Genomic DNA, 18210 nt, shown 5'->3' with positions numbered 1-18210 from the left:
CTACCTGTACCATGTAGAAAAATTATATGTTTTGTACTCTTTTCAAAAATTAAAAGATTGACAAATGGAACAATAAATTACTTTTGTTGTAAAATGTAAATGCTTTATTAATCACCTAAGTAGATTTCATTGAATGAACCATTTCAAAAAAGACGTGTGTACACATTTAGTAACATTTCTCACGCAAAATAATGTTGCAATCTTTCGATACATTCTTCTAGTAATGTATCAAAGGAGGAAGTACTTACAGTCAAATAGCTTGTGGTTTGCTCAGCAATGGGAGGATTTACAGTACCTTCTTGAATGAAAAATCCTGGAAGATGTGTTTTGAAAGTTACTAATCAATTTTACATTTTGAAAGGATTCCCTTTTGCCACTATCCTTTCTTTGGGGGTTTGAAGGCAAAGGACTACTTTATCAACACTCCAGTTCTCAATTTTATCTCACTGCAAGAAAGCGAATATTCTACATATTTCTTTTTAGGAATCTCACAAAAGAATTTAAACTTCTCTTTCTTGTAGAATACAGCTATGAGTAATGCTCAACAGAACTACAAGCAAATAGTTAGCAGTTTGTTTACAACATCTAGTGACCAAAGTTTTAGCTTTGTTAAGATCATTATTTTGGAATAGTCATTCTGCCTTGGGCAAGTAAATAGCTGTATCCACAAATTTTTCGTTTTTGCCATGCATTTTGCTTTATCTTTATCATATAAACTTCCTAACTCAGTATCATCTGAAAGCAAGGGCGCCCATACGCAAAATTTTAAGGGGGCGGGGGGCTCAGGTAATTTCCAAATAAAAACCAATTTCAGTACAGATTAGTTATTAAAATTTGACAATTTTAATAACTTATTCATTAATTGCTAGAGAAGAAATGTTTTTACATTTTTGCAAAGAAAAAAGTACTAAAAGAAAGAAAGTTCTAATTTCAAAGGGGGGAGGGGCTTGAGCCCACTTGCCGCCCTCCCCCCATATGGGCGCCCTTGTCTGAAAGTAAAGCATGAAAAGAACTTCTAATTCCAACATTTTGCTAGTGTTTATGGACAATCGAAAACATTTCTTCGAATAGCTTAACAACTCATTTTTGTAGATACTGCTGTTTACTTTCCCACGACAGAGCTGGAGGTAGTCAATTTCTCACAGAAATTGAGATTACTTTCGCATTGGAGGCTAAATTTATTAAGAATATTAAAGAGCAATTTGCAAACATGGTACAAGGTAGCAAGGTTAAGTCAGCAGCCAGGAGGGGGGGGGGGACACTATTTCAATGAAAATATATTTTCAAAACAGAAAACTTACATAAAAGCCATGTAACAGTTAACACAATATAAAGTAAATAACACTTTATTTGGCATTAATTACAAATACATAATTAAACAACATAAAAATACTTTTCATAAGGAAATAAAGTGAAAGATCTTTCAATTCTTTGGATTCACCTTTCAAGTACTTAGACTCTTGTTTAATATTTTTCATAAGAAAACACTATACAATAACTTCAACTTTTCACAGAATTATTTTGCAAATGTAATGTTCAATATAAAATAGCTTACATCTTCCCACTACTGCTATGTCAACACTCCATTGACAGAAAAAAATATTTTATCGAGACAGAATGGAAAGGATTAAGAATTTCAGCTAAAATAGAGAAAAATATATAAATGCTATAAAAAACATACAACAATGGAAGTAACTGAATATTACCTGGCAGAACATTGAACCTCTGAATTATTTGAACATTGAAAACTTTCAGAATTTTAATACAGCAGCATTGCAACTTCATTCTAACATTTGTTTCACAAAACATTATGACAAAATATTTCAACATATTCAAGCATTAACTTTTGCACTAATAGTTTATAAGAAAAAGGGTGTTTAAACTGAAGCTTGACAAACTACATAGAAATGATTTTATAATAATTAGGAACCAAAATTAAATAAGTGTACTTTGTTTAAGTTTTATAATCTTCAATATTTATAGTCAGTAGTCTTCTGACAGAAGAATTTTTTTAACGAAGATATCAGAACAAAAAAAATAATGCATGTGTTTTAGGTTAAACAGCACCTTCTATGAGAAAAATTAAATGATAAAATTTAAAAATAAACTATACTATCACAAAAATATTTGGCATTATTTTTATATTATCTTCATTTTCATAATGCACATCATATACATGCTGCTTAACATTCCAAAACAATTTGCAGTGTAAATATTTTCATGATCACTATACATGTTAATATTTTTGAAATTGCAATTTAATAAATTTATTATCCAGGGTTCTTTGCAATTAAGAATATTCTATAAAACTTTCAATCTGACTTATAAAGGGCCAATTTCGTTGACATTTTCATACACTGCACAAAAAAAAAAAAAAAAAATTGAGTATACAGTGGAATATTAACTTCAACAAAATAAATGTTCATGCTGAAAACTTGGCACACACACCATCAAATCTTTTTAACTGTTGCAATTTCTTCCACTGGTTGAAAAATTTGAGTTGCAAACATGTTATGCTCTCCCTCCATTCCTGCTTCTCTCACGATATTGGTTCAATTGTGTACTCCACTTCTTATAAGTTTAGGTAAACATGTATGGAAGAGGAAACATTTTGCACATTTTCAACAACATACCAGTAAAAATAGGTAATCAACAAAAACCTTACCTGCATACAACAATACATGACTAGGTACAAAAAATTGGCTAATGCACCTTTAGGAAAAACATTTTAACATATTCCCACCATTTAATTAAATTGGTATTAGAGAAACAGCTACCATAATTTTGAGTAACAAAATAAAATAACATGTTACAGCAAGTGAAAAAATTCATAAAACTGCTTGTACAGAAGCTACCTTTCATTAAGCTAATAAGGGGGTGGAGGGAGAGGGTGGCTAACAATAATCAATATCATTGAGATATTACAGATTCTTTCCATCAAAAAAGGACTTTTTACAAACAACAACCCGTACGATACCTTTATGAATGTATAATATGAAAGACTGTTTCTCAGAAAGACAACAAACAGTGACTGGTAAAAATACATCAATATTCCTATGACACTGTCCTCTTTACCAAATAATTGCAACAAGCAATATGTTCAGCACATAAATGAAAATATGAATGGCCCAGAATAATATTTTTACTTTACAAAATTAACAACTCCCCGACAGTATTCCTATTAAAAATTTAATGGCTTTTGCAACTTTTCAATTTTTATATATTTGCTAAGACACAAATTTTTGTCATACTTTATTGTAAAACAAATTCTATGTTGACACAGCTACAGCAGACAAGAGAAAAAAATCTAAGAATATTGAGAGATACTGAAGCATATAGCATAATTTTCCATAGACAATAGTTGAGCTATAATCGACTACAAGCTTACTTGACAATGGAGAAATAAGCCAAGGTCACGCAAAGGAAATAGTTCCTAGCGCTTTGTCCGATATTCGGGTGAAATTAAGCTCTTCACTTTAGAAATCGAAGAATTAGTTAAATCTACGCATACGTAACCTTTTTTGTCACAATTTCTGTCAACTGATAAATATTTTAAGTTTTACCAGCTAAGCAGCTCGTAGCATTTGATCCATTTGAATCAAAGGCGCTAGACAGTAGCAGCTCATAGACAGGTGGCGATCTCTTATTTGTAAAGTAGGTAGGTGTGAAGTTTTATCAGTTGAACCTTTTTCCTTCCGAGCGCCGTGACATCAGTGTTAACTTAAGTTGCAAGTAATTATAGTACCACAGTGAGATTGTTTACATTGAGTCTGGGGTAGCAAATTTATTTAAATTTGTGTGCATTAGTCAAGGTCTAAAATTATGTATTTGGACATAAGAAAGAATTTCTCTGGAGAAAAATTGTTAAATTTCAGGGAAAATGCCAGCTCTAAAGGTTTATATTTTAACCAGTCATCTGAGAAAAAAACTGATACAAAAAGTACATACCAGGGGTTCTCAAACAGGGTGCCACGGTGCCCTGGGGTGTGGTAGGAAAAGGTGAGGGCTGCCGTGAACTGTCCATGCTATCGATATAGCATAAGTGAGGTGGGTTTTTTAAATAAAATCATATAAACCAATAAGGTAATCTCTCAATTTTTGATGTACATATTAAAAATTCACTAGATCACGACTTCATCTTCGTCAGAAAGTTTAACTAATGACAAAGTATTATCAACAAGAATTTAACAACCAGACAATAGTGTAGCAAAAGTTACTACTGAAGAGTGCTGTAAAACCTACCTGTTTGTATTTTGCTATATATTTTGCTTTTACATGGTAGTATAGCATAACTACTGTAGGATGCTAAACGTCACTGCATACTGTCATTTTTTCCTCGTGATTTGATAACCAACGTTTTGAACTATAGGATAAGCTCATTCGGCACACTTACGCACTTATCTAAGTAATAGAGATGGACTAGTGAAGTTGACTCTGGAGCTCATAGGCTTTTATGAACTTGAGTGTGCAACACAATGCATACATCATACGTACCTTCTAACATTTTAAGCAAAATAAAAATCCAGTAGATGATTGTAATGCACTGTAATATGCACCTTTCATGTTTATTTAAGAGAAAAAATAGGTATTTTTGCCATCCCTCAAAATACAATCAAATGCAAGTTTCTTACAACATATCCATAGTTGGAAGGAATGTTCAAAATCCAATAATTTCATGAAAAAAAGTTTGCAGGCATGATCATGATACAGATTTTGCTTTCAAGCATATATCTTCGCTTCGGAGAAACACTAAGATATCCTACTGTTGCTCTGAGGCAACAATATCAAGTAGAGTCTCACAAATCCGAGTCTCGAAAGTTCGACGTTCCGCTTAATCCGAGGTGCTTATTTATTGTTCAAGTTAAGTTTTCCAGTAGGTAAAAAACTGATTTTCATTAAAATTTGAAAATAGAATTTTTTTGTTACAGTAAAACTTATTAACTACATTCCGAGTTAAAATAAAATACATAATTCGATTTCAATTAAAAAAAAAAAATAGTGCAAAACTTAATATCACATGAGTTGCATACACAAATATTAAATCATATACAACTAATCGTTTTTGTGTTAACCAAGATACATAAGAATGCATGCATATGGATACAGATGTCATGACGGAAAGCTTGTGGAAATGGAGTGGATTCCGGCACAGTCAAAATACATGTTTTGATTGCCTACAAATTTTCCCACACAAATACGTACAGACATTTTGAAAATCTAAAGCCAAAATTCATTTAGAAGTAATTAAAATGGAAATTTATATGTAAATCTGAGGGATAAATTTTCCTGAAGATCATACTTCCTTTCCTAGACACAAGGAAGTAATTCTCCTCCTTATGTTATCCAAATAGTGTAAATTTTTAATTGGAAGAATTTTCTGGGTAATCCGAGTTTTCTGTCATCCGAGGTGACGTGAGCCCCGATTACCTCGGATTTTCGAGAGATTACTGTACATTAAATTAACATTAATTTCTTAAAGTTAAATATTTTTAATGAACAAAAAAAATTTCATGTTACAGCAAGACCAATTTTCAAACAACACTGAGAAGCACTGCTTATACGTTTTTATAAGGACTGTATAAAAAACCTGATTTAATGAAAAAGTGTATACAGTGAAACCTGTATAAGTTGACCACTTGAGGTGCACTACTTTAGTGGTCAACTTATAGAGATTGAATTATATGGTATAGATCTAATTCTGTGCCCGAAAATAGTGATCAACTTACAAGGGTAGTTAACGTTACAGGTTTTACTGTAGTAGGTATACATTAATATGTATTAGACTCTGCATGGACCAATTTAAAAAACATGACTGATGATTAAAAAAAAGAAGAGAAAGGTATAAACAGTGTTTCACTGTATATACTTACCTTAAGAATTAAATGAAGATATTAATCAACCTAACAGATAATTTAAAATAAAATTCTTTCAGGCAAAATCCCTCTTCTCATTTAAAAAACATTTTTTATAAGACAAGCGTTTATTTTTGTATAATTAAAATTGCTCATGAATAGTTGGGTGTCTTCAATCCATAAATATTCCATTTATTTCATAAATTACAGCAACTAGTCTTCCACACTTTGAATCTTGAACTTTTAGCAGAACTTGAGCACTGCTTGATAGATTAGATAATAATTAACATAAGATTTTCTTTAATTTTAACTTTGTATTTACCAATAAATCAGACAATTCTTTACTTTAAATAATATTCTAAATTCCCAGAAAAAATTTAATGCCTCATTAAAAAAATAATAATGATAATAAATCACATTTAGAAATATTTAAATGTGAATTTCAACAGAAGAATAATTAAAAAAATTACACAGTAGAAAAATGATTTGCTTTTTCATGAGAAAAGATGCTTTTCCACATTCTTGACATCAAGTGCCATACAACAGTCTCAGAAACTTCATTTGTTTGCAGTTTGTTAGACTATATAGCATATTCAGATCTTTCTTACTTCTGCGATAAAAATAGTCACATCAGTGCTATTACAATAAGTATCTAAGTTCCCTTGTTTAAATTCAAAATAAATTTTAAAAAGTCACAATTTCAAAAAATATATCATTATTTAAAATTTTCTAAAATGCTAATATAAAATTGAAATCTCCAATGTATGCATCATCGTAACATTTTCCCCAGGAGCATTAGTATTTTGATAACATCAGTCTGGAAAAAATGCAAAACAATACCTAACAGGAAAAGAGAAAAACAAATCAGTATTTACATCAGGTCTCATAGCAAAAGCATTGCGCACAAATAAAATTAGGAATAAAAATTGAAAAATTTAACCTTCAGTAGAAAATGACAAAACTATTAAGTGTTTGTTTATACATTGTCCGTTTGTTTGTATTGTCTTTTTGTTTGTAAGTGTTGGTCAAAACTTCTTTCCATTAAAAAGAGCTCCTTGTAACTTTGAAACGCATGCATGCAATAAATTTACAAATAAAAAAACGGGTTTTCCCCATTCATTAAAACAATCAGTGAAAGGGTAGGTTTTGGGGATTCATTCAGGACACCCCTTGGTTTCGACATTATTGGCCAGAGGACAGGTTTCGGTTATTGGCCAGCTGGCTTGAGGATAAAACTGTCCTCAGGCCAGCTGAGGACAGTTTTGTATATTGCCAAAATATAAACTTGGGAAAAGTTACAAAACATAACTACAGATATATAACATGCAAGTAATTCAGTAATACACATACACGTAATACATTCTAGTTTGAAACTAGGGGGTCCGGTTTGGTTTCGGAGTAGTGTAAGTTTTAGTAGTTTTATGATTTAGCAGGGCCCGGCGACTAAGCTGACAAGCAGCCTACTCTGCCTGCTTAGAGGAACCTGCATCCAATAATAAACAAAACCATAATACCTATTACAAGATGATACTTGCTGCAAAGAAAATTTAAAGGAATTTTTTGGGGAATTACACTACTTACATGTGGGCAATTCTCCAAAACGTGTAACTTTTGAGCAAAAATATTTTTCAATATCAAAACTGCTTTTGATTTCATTCTCACATGAAACTTACTTACTAGAAGTAACCATAATAAATGGCTCAACTAAATTCCAATTGTTTTACTCCTAAATTAAAATGCCTTGTTCACAGAGATTAAAAAAAAACTGTCTTTGAAAACAGACCGATTTACTACCAAGGAAATAATTATGTTAATTGTGCAAACAATGAGTTAATATAATGATTAGTGAGAATCTAATATCACTCTTTATTTAAGTACCGCTTAAATTTGTTATACTTCTAGCTAACTTTAAATCTGTGTTTAAAATAGTATCCTATTAATATATTTCCAAATTAATTTGAGAACTTTTGATAATTCATAATCGCAGTGCTATGTCTAAAATTGATGTATTCCCCCCCTCCAATATTTATTCTCATCTTTGTGACAATGACAAGGGATATCATGGAGGTGAGATTCACAGAAGTGAGGAATTTTCAATCAATCAGTCAAAATTCCTTTCTTCATACCTGAAAATATTTTTTTTTTCATAAAAACCATGATTATCTTTGGTAGGAATTTATGCATGGTTTTCAGCTGATTCATTCAACCGGGCTGTGTATTTTTATGAAAATATTTTTTCTTTGGGGTGGGGCAGTCTGTTCTGATTCAGCAATCAAAATTGCTTCTTGTGGTCACTTTGCCCACCATTATACCAAGTTTTTTTTTTTTTCGTTCATGGAATTGCTTGGAGCTTAAACAAAATTATGCTAAGTAATATGTTATTAATAAAATATATTACTACAGAGTGAGAAAGAAAATTTACATTTGCTCAAATAGCCTTTTTTTTCTGCTTGTAACTTTATACTATGAGCACAGGCGTGTGGGTACAGCTAGTAATATTTGAAGTAAGAACTTTTCTATTTTCACAAAAAGGGCACATTTACCTGAGAGAAAGGACAGACATGCCAGAACCCTAGTAAAAAATGCCCAAGGAGAACATAAAACACTTGAAATAAAAGAGTTATATACTTACAACGTCAGCTAAAGTCATCAACTTTTCTGGTGTGGTAAACCAGCACCTGGAGCTTTTGCTGTAGAAAAAATAATAAATGAAAAATGAAAAAGCATTTTATGTTTCTACTAAAAATCATCTTGTAATGTCATTTTTGAATATAAAAAACAAATCACATTAGCTTTGAAACACTAAAAAATCACAGAATATAATTTTAATTCTATTTAATTTTTTTTAAATATTTTAAAACATTTTCATTTTAGTAAACATGAAATAAAATGGTTTTTTAAAATAAGTTAATGAAGGGAAAATGCAATTTATACAACTACATTAACTTTTCTGAACTATTCAGAGTTTTTTCTCATCATCCTATTTTTTAATAACATAAGAACCTTTTGGCAATGTCTTTAAATTTTAAAATGAGCATACAAAATAGCCAGATAAACCAAAATGTACAATTTTTAGTAGTCAACTCAAAAAAGTAAGAAATCACGTTTTTAAATTACCATTTTTAGGATTACGCGTAAGTCCACGTCCAAATCCTAATTCAGGAAAGTCATCCATGCCAGGAGCAAAACTTCCTAAGGAAGAAATCAATAATAAAATAAATAATACACATAAATTACTGAAATTAAGGATAGTACAGAGAAACATGTATAAATCTTTTTCTCTTATAAAATGGCACAGAAAACAGGGGAAAAAAGAAACATTTAAATAATGCTTATGTATGTCACTTGAAATTTTATTTTTGAAATGAGTCGTTAGCTTTTTACTGCTTTGGGATAAGCTATGAGGTGCTTTAAGGATTAAAACTAGTAAACAGAAGGAAACTTGTTTTCCAAAAAAAAAAAAAAAAAAGACTTGTATTTCCTATAAGAACAATAGAACTTTGATTAACTAAAGTGATTGGGATCGGATCTTACGGAATATAGGGAGTACCGGATAAAAGAAGTACTCAAAAATGCTGTCAGGAGGCAGCAGAAACTTTAACTTTGGCTTTAAACATGTTCACATTCACAAGATGATTACTATATACAGTAAAACCTTGGTAAGTCATCACTCAAGGGACTAAAAGTTTTTGACCACTTATGTGGAAAGAGAACTTTGGTAGAATGGAAAAATAAAGAAAGAAAGAAAAGTCTAAAAATCATTTTGCTTAATTAAACCACAAAACTGCAAGAGAAAAACAATGCTCATAGAAGAATTATGAAATGAAGTCACATGCAGACGCGATCAAGAAGGATAAAAAAGAAGGTCATTACGCAGAGACTTGGCAAGAAGTTTACTTTGAATGACCAGCAACAAGGAGCGAGATTTCAAGCAAGAACAGGTTTGAAAGAATCATGCTACAGTTACTGTCTGTCCCGTATCAAAGAATCTGGGATGATTGCACTGTAAGTCTGTTTCCCCACAATTTTTTTTAAACATACCTAGAATCCTCTGGTGACATGGCAGAGTAAGTTTTTCTTTTGCCTTCTTATTTGTGTACTGCCGAGTTGCTAATCTTGTCTCATGTGAGTCAGAGACTTTTTTCTCATGGAGATATTCGGTTCAATACTGCTAATTTTGGTAACTGTCGATGCGAAAGAAAATTATATACTACAATTCCACGATGAATCATTTCGGTTAAATATTTTTTTCTTAATTTGTATGAGAAATTTTATGAATTTATGATTAACAGAAAAAATGCTATATTATAGCATAAATATAGGACTAATCTTTATAAACTGTTGCCAAGGCTTCTTTTTGGTAACTTTGTAGCCCGATAGTTTTAAAGTTTCAACTAATGTTGGCATTTTTTAAAAAACTTGCTCCAAATCATCATTAATGTATATTGAACTATGAACCACACAAAATTATGCTCTAAATGCAACCTGAACTTTGTCTTTAAACAAAAACAAGTAACTATTTGGTGGCCGAATAGCCGAATATTCGGCTTTGATTGCGGCTGAATATTCGTTATTCGGCTTTGATTGAGGCTGAATATTCGTTATTTGGCTTTGATTGTGGCCGAGCATTCGTTATTCGGCTAAATCACTATTTGTTGCATCACTAATAGGGGGCAATAGCCCCCTGGTATGTAAATATTTTTGTTAGCTCAAATCGTAATAACAAATCCACTGGAGAGACATCATAGCATGCAAAGTTCTTAACAGACAATAGGTTTCACCACACACAAATGTGTATGCAAAGGAAAAAAAATGAATTGATTTAAATGGAACTTTTTAGTTATGTTGAAACTTTTAGGATAATTGGAACAAAGTTCAAAATTTTAAAAATTTAGGACACTTTTTTTAAAAATTAGGAATTTTAGGAAAATTAGAATAACTCCCATCTCTGAATTTCTTGGTTTTAACCCTTTCATAGGTCTTGGGAAGATTGCTTCCCACAGGAGAAATAAATAACCCATGAAATTTTTGGATTTTAAAATCTGTTTAATAGGCTTCAGATATCTAAATTACTCATTAACTGAGACCTGATTAATTGTATTATCAAGTACTCTAATGTACTCTATTTACCAGGTTGCACAGACTGTCCTCTGCCAATTCCAAGTTGACTCATGCCATTTGTTATAGCACTGTAGCTCTTGCTATCAACTGGGCGATTACTGTCAGGTGGGAAAATACCAGCTGCAATTCTCCCTGTGTTTAAAAATAGAGCATATTCATAAGAAGCTTATTAAATTTAAATATACAAATCATTGTAAAACAATCATGACAAATATTATACCTCTTCCAATTCCTGAATTTTTGAAATCATTTGAAAACTTGCTTCCTACACCTTGCAGTTTTGAAGCCTAAATTAGATGAAGATGGCACACTGTTATAAATATGAAAAACTTATTTGATATAACATGTAAGAGAGGGAAGAAAATCCAAGAACTTTAGGATTGTCTGTTATATAACAGCAAAATTCAAATTGCTAACAATTTGTATGTACATCCATTTATATGTTTGTAATTAAATAGCAAAACACTGTTGTAATACAATGCTAAATGAATAACAAATAGATCACCAGCCCTACAGGAATAAAAATAAGATTTAGATTGTACAATCGTGTTCAGGCATGAGAATGCAATATGTACAAAAAGTATGAAATACACATAAATCTTGCATTTTGCAAAACAAAGTTGCATGAAATCTTTCTTGGCATCAGGTATGCTTTATAAAAATAAAATAAATGATGCAAACTTTTTCTAAAGTTTGCATCGTTTTTCTTCTACATATAAAAAGTAAAATGTGTAAATCTGAAATTCAGACAGAAAGTCTGAAGAATCTCTTCTCTGCATATTACAGTTCTTTCATTTATTTCAACCATCAGAATTGAAAACATGAAAATATAGTTTTAGAAGTTCAACAACCCAGCTGATAATGATGTAATGCAAATAAGTTTTTCCATCGCTAAGACTCAAGGTCTTTTTAAATCAAAAAAGAGCCCAAAATAAAACTAAATTCCTGTATAAAACTTTTACATAGAATTGTTACAAAAAAGTTTTAAGTTTAGAAGAATCATGCTCAATCAGAAGATACCCCATATCTTACCATGGTTGGGACGTAGGCATAGATGAATGACTGATGAAATATTCATCGGATACAATGTTTTAACTTGGATTAGTATATTTTCAACCACTATTACTAATTAGTCGATAAAAATGCTTACTAACTGTCTCATATTAGTTATTTTTTACGCTAAAACATTAAGCTTCATGTGCAAACATTTAGGTCAACTTTGCATGATTTTATGTATTTTTTTAAGCACTTTTATTATACTTGGCCTGATGGTCACAGAAAAATCTGACGCCCGGCTTTTGCTTACATCTCAGCAACTAGACCACTTAGAGACTTCGGGATTTCACTAAATGATTCGCTCAATCTTAAGGTACAACTTAACTCTGACATATTAAAATTCTAAAATAAAATTATTTCGGTTAGGATGCAAACAGCAAGTTTCATGCAAATTTTCCCATTAAATTTTTAAATATAAAGCCCACTGTTACAAATTTTATTGCCTTGCAACAGTATTGTTAACAGTAATCATAATGAAAATTTTGAATCAAAGCTTCTCTAAAGGAAGCATGAAATGTATTCACTATAAGTAAAGAGACATATTAGGATCACAAGTTTAGTTGTATGTTGTGAAACATAACTTAGTTTGGGAAACTTTTAGTAGTTAAATGGTTCCAATTAAATTAGTACACAAATAAATCCTAGAGAGAAACAAGGGATTAATTTTTGGTTCCAATTGCTTCAAGTTTTAGACACGTATATAGATTCTTTATTCTCTTAGTATGGAGCATTTATATAAAAAAATAAGGTGAAGTTTCGTGATGTTAACATTATAATATTTCTGGAATACATTACACAAAAAAGAATAAAATAACAGAATTTTTTTTTAAAAATACTAAGCACTTTTCATAATGCACTCAAAAGGACACAATAACTTTTCTGAGTCAGAAAAGACAATTTGAGTTTTCTTGTAGTTATTTATTCCAAGAAAATGACACCACAAACGTTGAAAAGTGTGGCTCATGGGTCATCCCATTTTTAAATCAACAAATGGGGTGTGCATCACCATTTTTGATTTTGATGAAAATTTGCATGTACATTCCTTTTATTTTCTAGACCTTAAAAAAATATTTTATTTTTAAAGAAATTTACCCTTTGAAATATAGGCCATTTTCGTTGTAGGCAACAGCAAAAATTGGGCAATTTGATGCTTTGTCTTATGGCCTGTAACTTTTTTTCTAATAAAGCAATTTGAACATAGCTCATTGAAAAGCTAAGAAAAAAGATCTTTTCACACATGATATTTATAAATTTTAGATTTAATAAAAATACCAATTTTTTCAAGGTCAAATTTTGCAATGGAAAACTATTTTTTTTACCACTTTTGAAAATCAAAAAAAAAAAACCACGAATGGTTTAGAATAATCAGCCCTATTTTTCATCATATGCATGATAACTTATTGTATAAAAAAACTAGCTTGTTACTTCGCCCCATTTATGAGATATGCTCCCACAAAATTGCAAGTTTTCAAAAAAATCCAGTTTTCAACGCTAAAAAAATGCATGTGGGGAGGGGGGGGGGAAGATAATTTTTTTTTACTTGTGGTATTTTAAGTACTTTTTACCAGTTTTCTAACAAAATAAAAGTTGCTTTGTTATTCAAAGGTGTTTGGCAGATATAAGGGTCTAAATTTTCAAAATTGCACTGAAATAACGCAATTTTCTTTTCACTTTTTAATCTTAGTTTTTTTTTTTTTTTTTTTTATTGAAATGTGTGCTCCCCTTGCAAGAATTTTTGGTTAAGTGTTGTGAAAAACTTGGAACATCTGAAGCTCCTCCATTTCATTGCCAGTAAGCAAGCAGAGTTTTTAAAATAAAAAGAAGATGCTCTGGATAAAGGCATGGGTGTCCATATGCCAAATTTTAAGGGGGGGGGGGGGACTCGGATATTTTCCTCATGCTTTAGCTTTTAGCAGGATATTTTCCCAGAAGAAACTGATTTCAGTACAGATTAGAGTTCATAAAATTTAACATTTTTAATAACTTATTCGTTAATGGCAGGAGAAATGTTTTTTGCATAGAAAAATTACTAAAAGCAAGGAGGTTCTAATATCTAAGGGGAGGGGGCTTGAGCCCGCACTTGCACCCCCCCCCCCCATATGGGCACCCTTGGATAAGGGAGAAGTTTTGGTACTTCAAGACTGCTCAGAAATTTTTTGTGTTTTCCAAAATGAGATCCAGACATATAACTGGTTAGGTGTTCAATGCACTCTTCATCCTTTTGTTGTATTCTGGCAAAAAATGGAAATGTTCAAGCTGAAAGTTTTTGCTTTGTAAGAGATTACCAGGATCACAACAATACCGCATTCTATGCTTTTTAAAAGATCCTTATTGAAAAAATTAAGGCGGACCACCCTTCAGTTCCAAAGTTAACTTTTCAGATAGGTCTGCTGCACAATATAACTAGTATGTTGTAGCCATCACGAAACTTTCCTCTATATTTTTCTTTTTTTTTCTGATCCCTCCCCATGCTTGACAATATGCAATATTCCCAACAAAAACAAAATTACACTGCAAAAACTAGACGACCATCCCAAAGTATACATTTCAATAAAAAACTAAGATTTTTTAATCTATGAAAAAAAAAAAAAAACTGCGTTGTTTCAGACAATTCAGATCCTTATATCTGCCAAACACCTTTGAATAACAAAGCAACTTATCTTTTTAGAAAGCTGGTAAAAAGTACTTAAAATAGCACAAATAAAATTTTTTTTATCTTGCCCCCCACATGCATTTTTTTAGCGTTGAAAATTGGATTTTTTGGAAAATTTACAACTTTTGGGGTGCATATCTCATAAAGGGGAGGGAGTAACAAGCCAATTTTTTTATACAAGTAACTATGCATATAAATATATGATGAAAAATAGGGCTTGTTATTCTAAACCCTTCATGGGTTTTTAATTTTCAAAAGTGGTAAAAAAAATAGTTTTTGACATTTTTCTTACATCTGAAATTTATTAATATAGTGTATGAAAAGATTTTTCTTAGCTTTCCAATCAGCTATGTTTGAGCTCAAAAGCTTTGATAGAAAAAAAAGTTATGGTTGATAAAACAAAGCATCAATATGCCCCGTTTTTGCTGTTGAAAACAAAAAGTCTATATATAAAGGGTAATTTTTTTTTTAAATAAAAAAATATTTTTTTTTAGGTCTAGGAATAAAAAGGAATGCACATGAAAAATTTCATCAAAATTATAAATGGTGATGCAAGAACTTTTTTGAAAATTTGTTGATTTAAAAAGGAATGACCCAAGTCATTTCAAACCAAATTTTACCAGAAAAATATGCATAGGTCAACAATTAAATTTATGATTGAAAGCTAGATAATGATAAGAAATTCTCTACATGACTTGAGCTGCACTTTTCTTTGCTTGTAGTGTTATTTTCTTGGAATAATTGAAAACAGGAATACTTAAATTGTCCTCTCTGACTCGGAAAAGTTATTTTGTCCTTTTGAGTGCATTATGAAAAGTGCTAAGTATTTTTCAAAAAATTCTGTATTTTATAATACTCCACTTAAAACAAAACTATAGATTCGAGAGAAACTGTAGAAAGACCAATGCTGAAAAATGCTATCACTTTTCGAAAGTGAGAGAACGAGAAACAGTCGAAGGACCAATGCTGAAAAATGCTATCACTTTTCATTTTGAAAAATATGTTTGTAATCCCATATTTATTTTTGAAGCTATTGAAATCTCTTCATGCTTATAATTCAATCTAAATTGTTTTTGTAATTATTATTTCTTAATTTTGGATGACAATATAATACTTTAGGACTTTTTCAATATTTTTATGTCAATAGAACTAATAACACTATTAAAATATAAGTAGGATAGTTATAAATCGAAAATCAGCATACCAAAGTTACGCTGAATGAACATAACTGGAGAATATCAAAATTATAATTCTAGAAAGTACTGTGTGAAAAATTTAATCATAACAAGCTTTTTTTTTGCATACATAAAAGCAAAGGAAATCCAAAAAAAAAAAAAAAAAATTACCTCACTTATCATTTTTGGTTGTCTAGACTCAAGAGGTTGAGATGAGGCTGTAGGCTGCACCTTTGGTCTAGAACAGAAAATTGATAATGAGAGACGACATCTAACATAACACTTAAGATAGGTTAGTTAGGTATGCTTTATGATATAAATTACTTTATAAAAAATGTTCCATAACAAAATACGAAACACATCAATAAAAATCTCATAGCTGGAAAATCTTATAATATTAATTTTCTTACCCAAATTTCATATGGGATATTTATTATCAGTAGAGTTGGGGGTGAATGCAGAGAAGTGCTGTTTGTCAAAACACTTGGTTTATTACAGTAAAAATACAAATTTAATGTGAATTGATTTCAAACTGTGTTATAGTTAGAAACGAAATGTTTAGAGGAACATACCGAGTGGTTTGGGGGGACTGGCAAAAAGAAACTGTGGTTTGAATTAAAAACCAATTTACATTATTTTTGCATTGTTAATACCAATTGTTTTCTTTTTAAGGGTTGAGAGGAAAGGGCAGGGGGGGGGGGACGGAAATCTACACCAGATTTTTCCTTGTAAATGGTCAAAGCATTTCTATCATTACATTATATTTCAGCTATACAGCATTTTATTCTATTTCAAGTTCTTTTTTAAAGTGAAAATTTAAATATTTAATGTCCTGTGTAGTACAACACTAAACAGGATATTTTATTAAACATTTTATCTTGGTTAATTTTTTTTTTTCAAAAATTTTACACCATAATATTTGAAGATAATTTTTCACAAAAGAACTATTTTGAGAATCACCCCCTTATGTTAATCAAATTACAATAAGTATTATATTCCTGTACAGTACTTTTCACATAGTAAGTACTGCAAAAAAAGAAATCTAAAATCAGAGTACAGAAAAGATTTACACAGGCATGTCTGCATTAATCCTATGAAGCTCTTGGTAGAATTGTCTCCTTTCTGCTGGTTTTGCATTTTCCCTCGGTTCCAAAATTGCACCAGGAGGAGGGCCTTGAGGTATGAAACCAGGTCGTGGCACAGAAGTATCTGAAATGTTCAAAACAAAAACTAAAATCTAAAAATAATCAGGTTGGCCATTGACTAAGCAAATCTATTTTCCTTGGCCGTTCAAGGTTTTTCAACAAATTGTGATTTTCAAGCCTATCTTCAGACAAAAGAAAAAGGGTGGGGGGGGGGGGAAGGTATGAAAGTAATCTTTCATTATTGTGTATGATCGAACATGTATGATTTTTCATATTTTTTTTACACATACCATTATTAAAATTGTAGCATGTCCAAATGTATTCTAAACATTTTCATCAATGTTACACACTTAAAAAAGCTCAAAATGATTTTATGTGCAGCAACAGTTAAGACAAAGTGATGATGAAAATAATACAGGGTGGCGACAGGAACTGTGAAAAAAAGTTCCATGACTTTTCCCCGATTAAGTTCACCAAATTTCCCCGATTTACGTTACCAATGATAATGGTCTTCTTTCTTTGCTCTACTTGAAATCCATTGTATGTTTGTATAAAATGCAGTATTTTAAACGTTTTAAGTTGTGTAAAGTTGTTGAACTAAAGGTATATTTTAAAAAAAATGCTACTTTTTTAATAAAATGGTTAAAAAAAACATAAAGTCATTTTTTTGGGGGGGAAAAACCCCCTACAAAATAGAATATTAAATTTTTCTACAATGGAAAGATTATAGAGAATTTAAAAAAAAAAAAAAACTTTACTTCCAGAAACCACTTAGCATAAGAATTTTAAGAAACTATTAAAATCACTCTTAAAAACATATGTGTATTTATGATAGAACTAAAAAGTAATTGAAATTATTTTGAACTAAATTTTCAAACAGTATAATAATTGTTGCAAGAATAACAAGCAATAGTGAAATAATAGAAGTAATGTAGTTATTCTTATGTAACTAATTGACATATTTATGCAAAACAGATGAAACCATTTGACATCCATTCATATGGAGCTTTTCACTAATCAAGAACATAGATTTTAATGAATGAATACAGCATTTTAACAATAAAAAAATAAAGATATTTACTTATGTTACTTAGTTAACTCTATTTCAAATGATTTCAGTATGTAATGAAAAAAAAATCTTACATCGCTTTTGTAACAAACAACTTTGAAATGCAAGGGGGGAAAAAAGAAATTAAAAAGCAATTAGT

General features: G+C 30.6%; 1 protein-coding gene across 1 annotated transcript in view; it reads right to left on the bottom strand.

Annotated features, from left to right (window-relative positions):
• Positions 1-1330: 1330 nt before the first annotated feature.
• The window catches only part of LOC129220423 (gametocyte-specific factor 1-like), a 28492-nt gene continuing 11612 nt past the window's right edge, over positions 1331-18210 (bottom strand). Inside the window, exons 5-11 of the mRNA XM_054854845.1 lie at positions 16928-17066; positions 16029-16095; positions 11194-11260; positions 10983-11105; positions 8970-9044; positions 8485-8542; positions 1331-6692 (exon numbers count right to left, since the gene is read on the bottom strand). Coding sequence (XP_054710820.1) covers positions 8502-8542; positions 8970-9044; positions 10983-11105; positions 11194-11260; positions 16029-16095; positions 16928-17066 — 512 coding nt within the window. The 3' untranslated portion in view covers positions 1331-6692; positions 8485-8501. The remainder of the gene's footprint in view (positions 6693-8484; positions 8543-8969; positions 9045-10982; positions 11106-11193; positions 11261-16028; positions 16096-16927; positions 17067-18210) is intronic.

This window comes from Uloborus diversus, chromosome 4 (genome assembly GCF_026930045.1).
Source record: "Uloborus diversus isolate 005 chromosome 4, Udiv.v.3.1, whole genome shotgun sequence".
Classification (NCBI taxonomy): domain Eukaryota; kingdom Metazoa; phylum Arthropoda; class Arachnida; order Araneae; family Uloboridae; genus Uloborus; species Uloborus diversus.
Note: the sequence above shows the minus strand (reverse complement) of the source record. Positions and strands in the feature narration are given on the sequence as shown.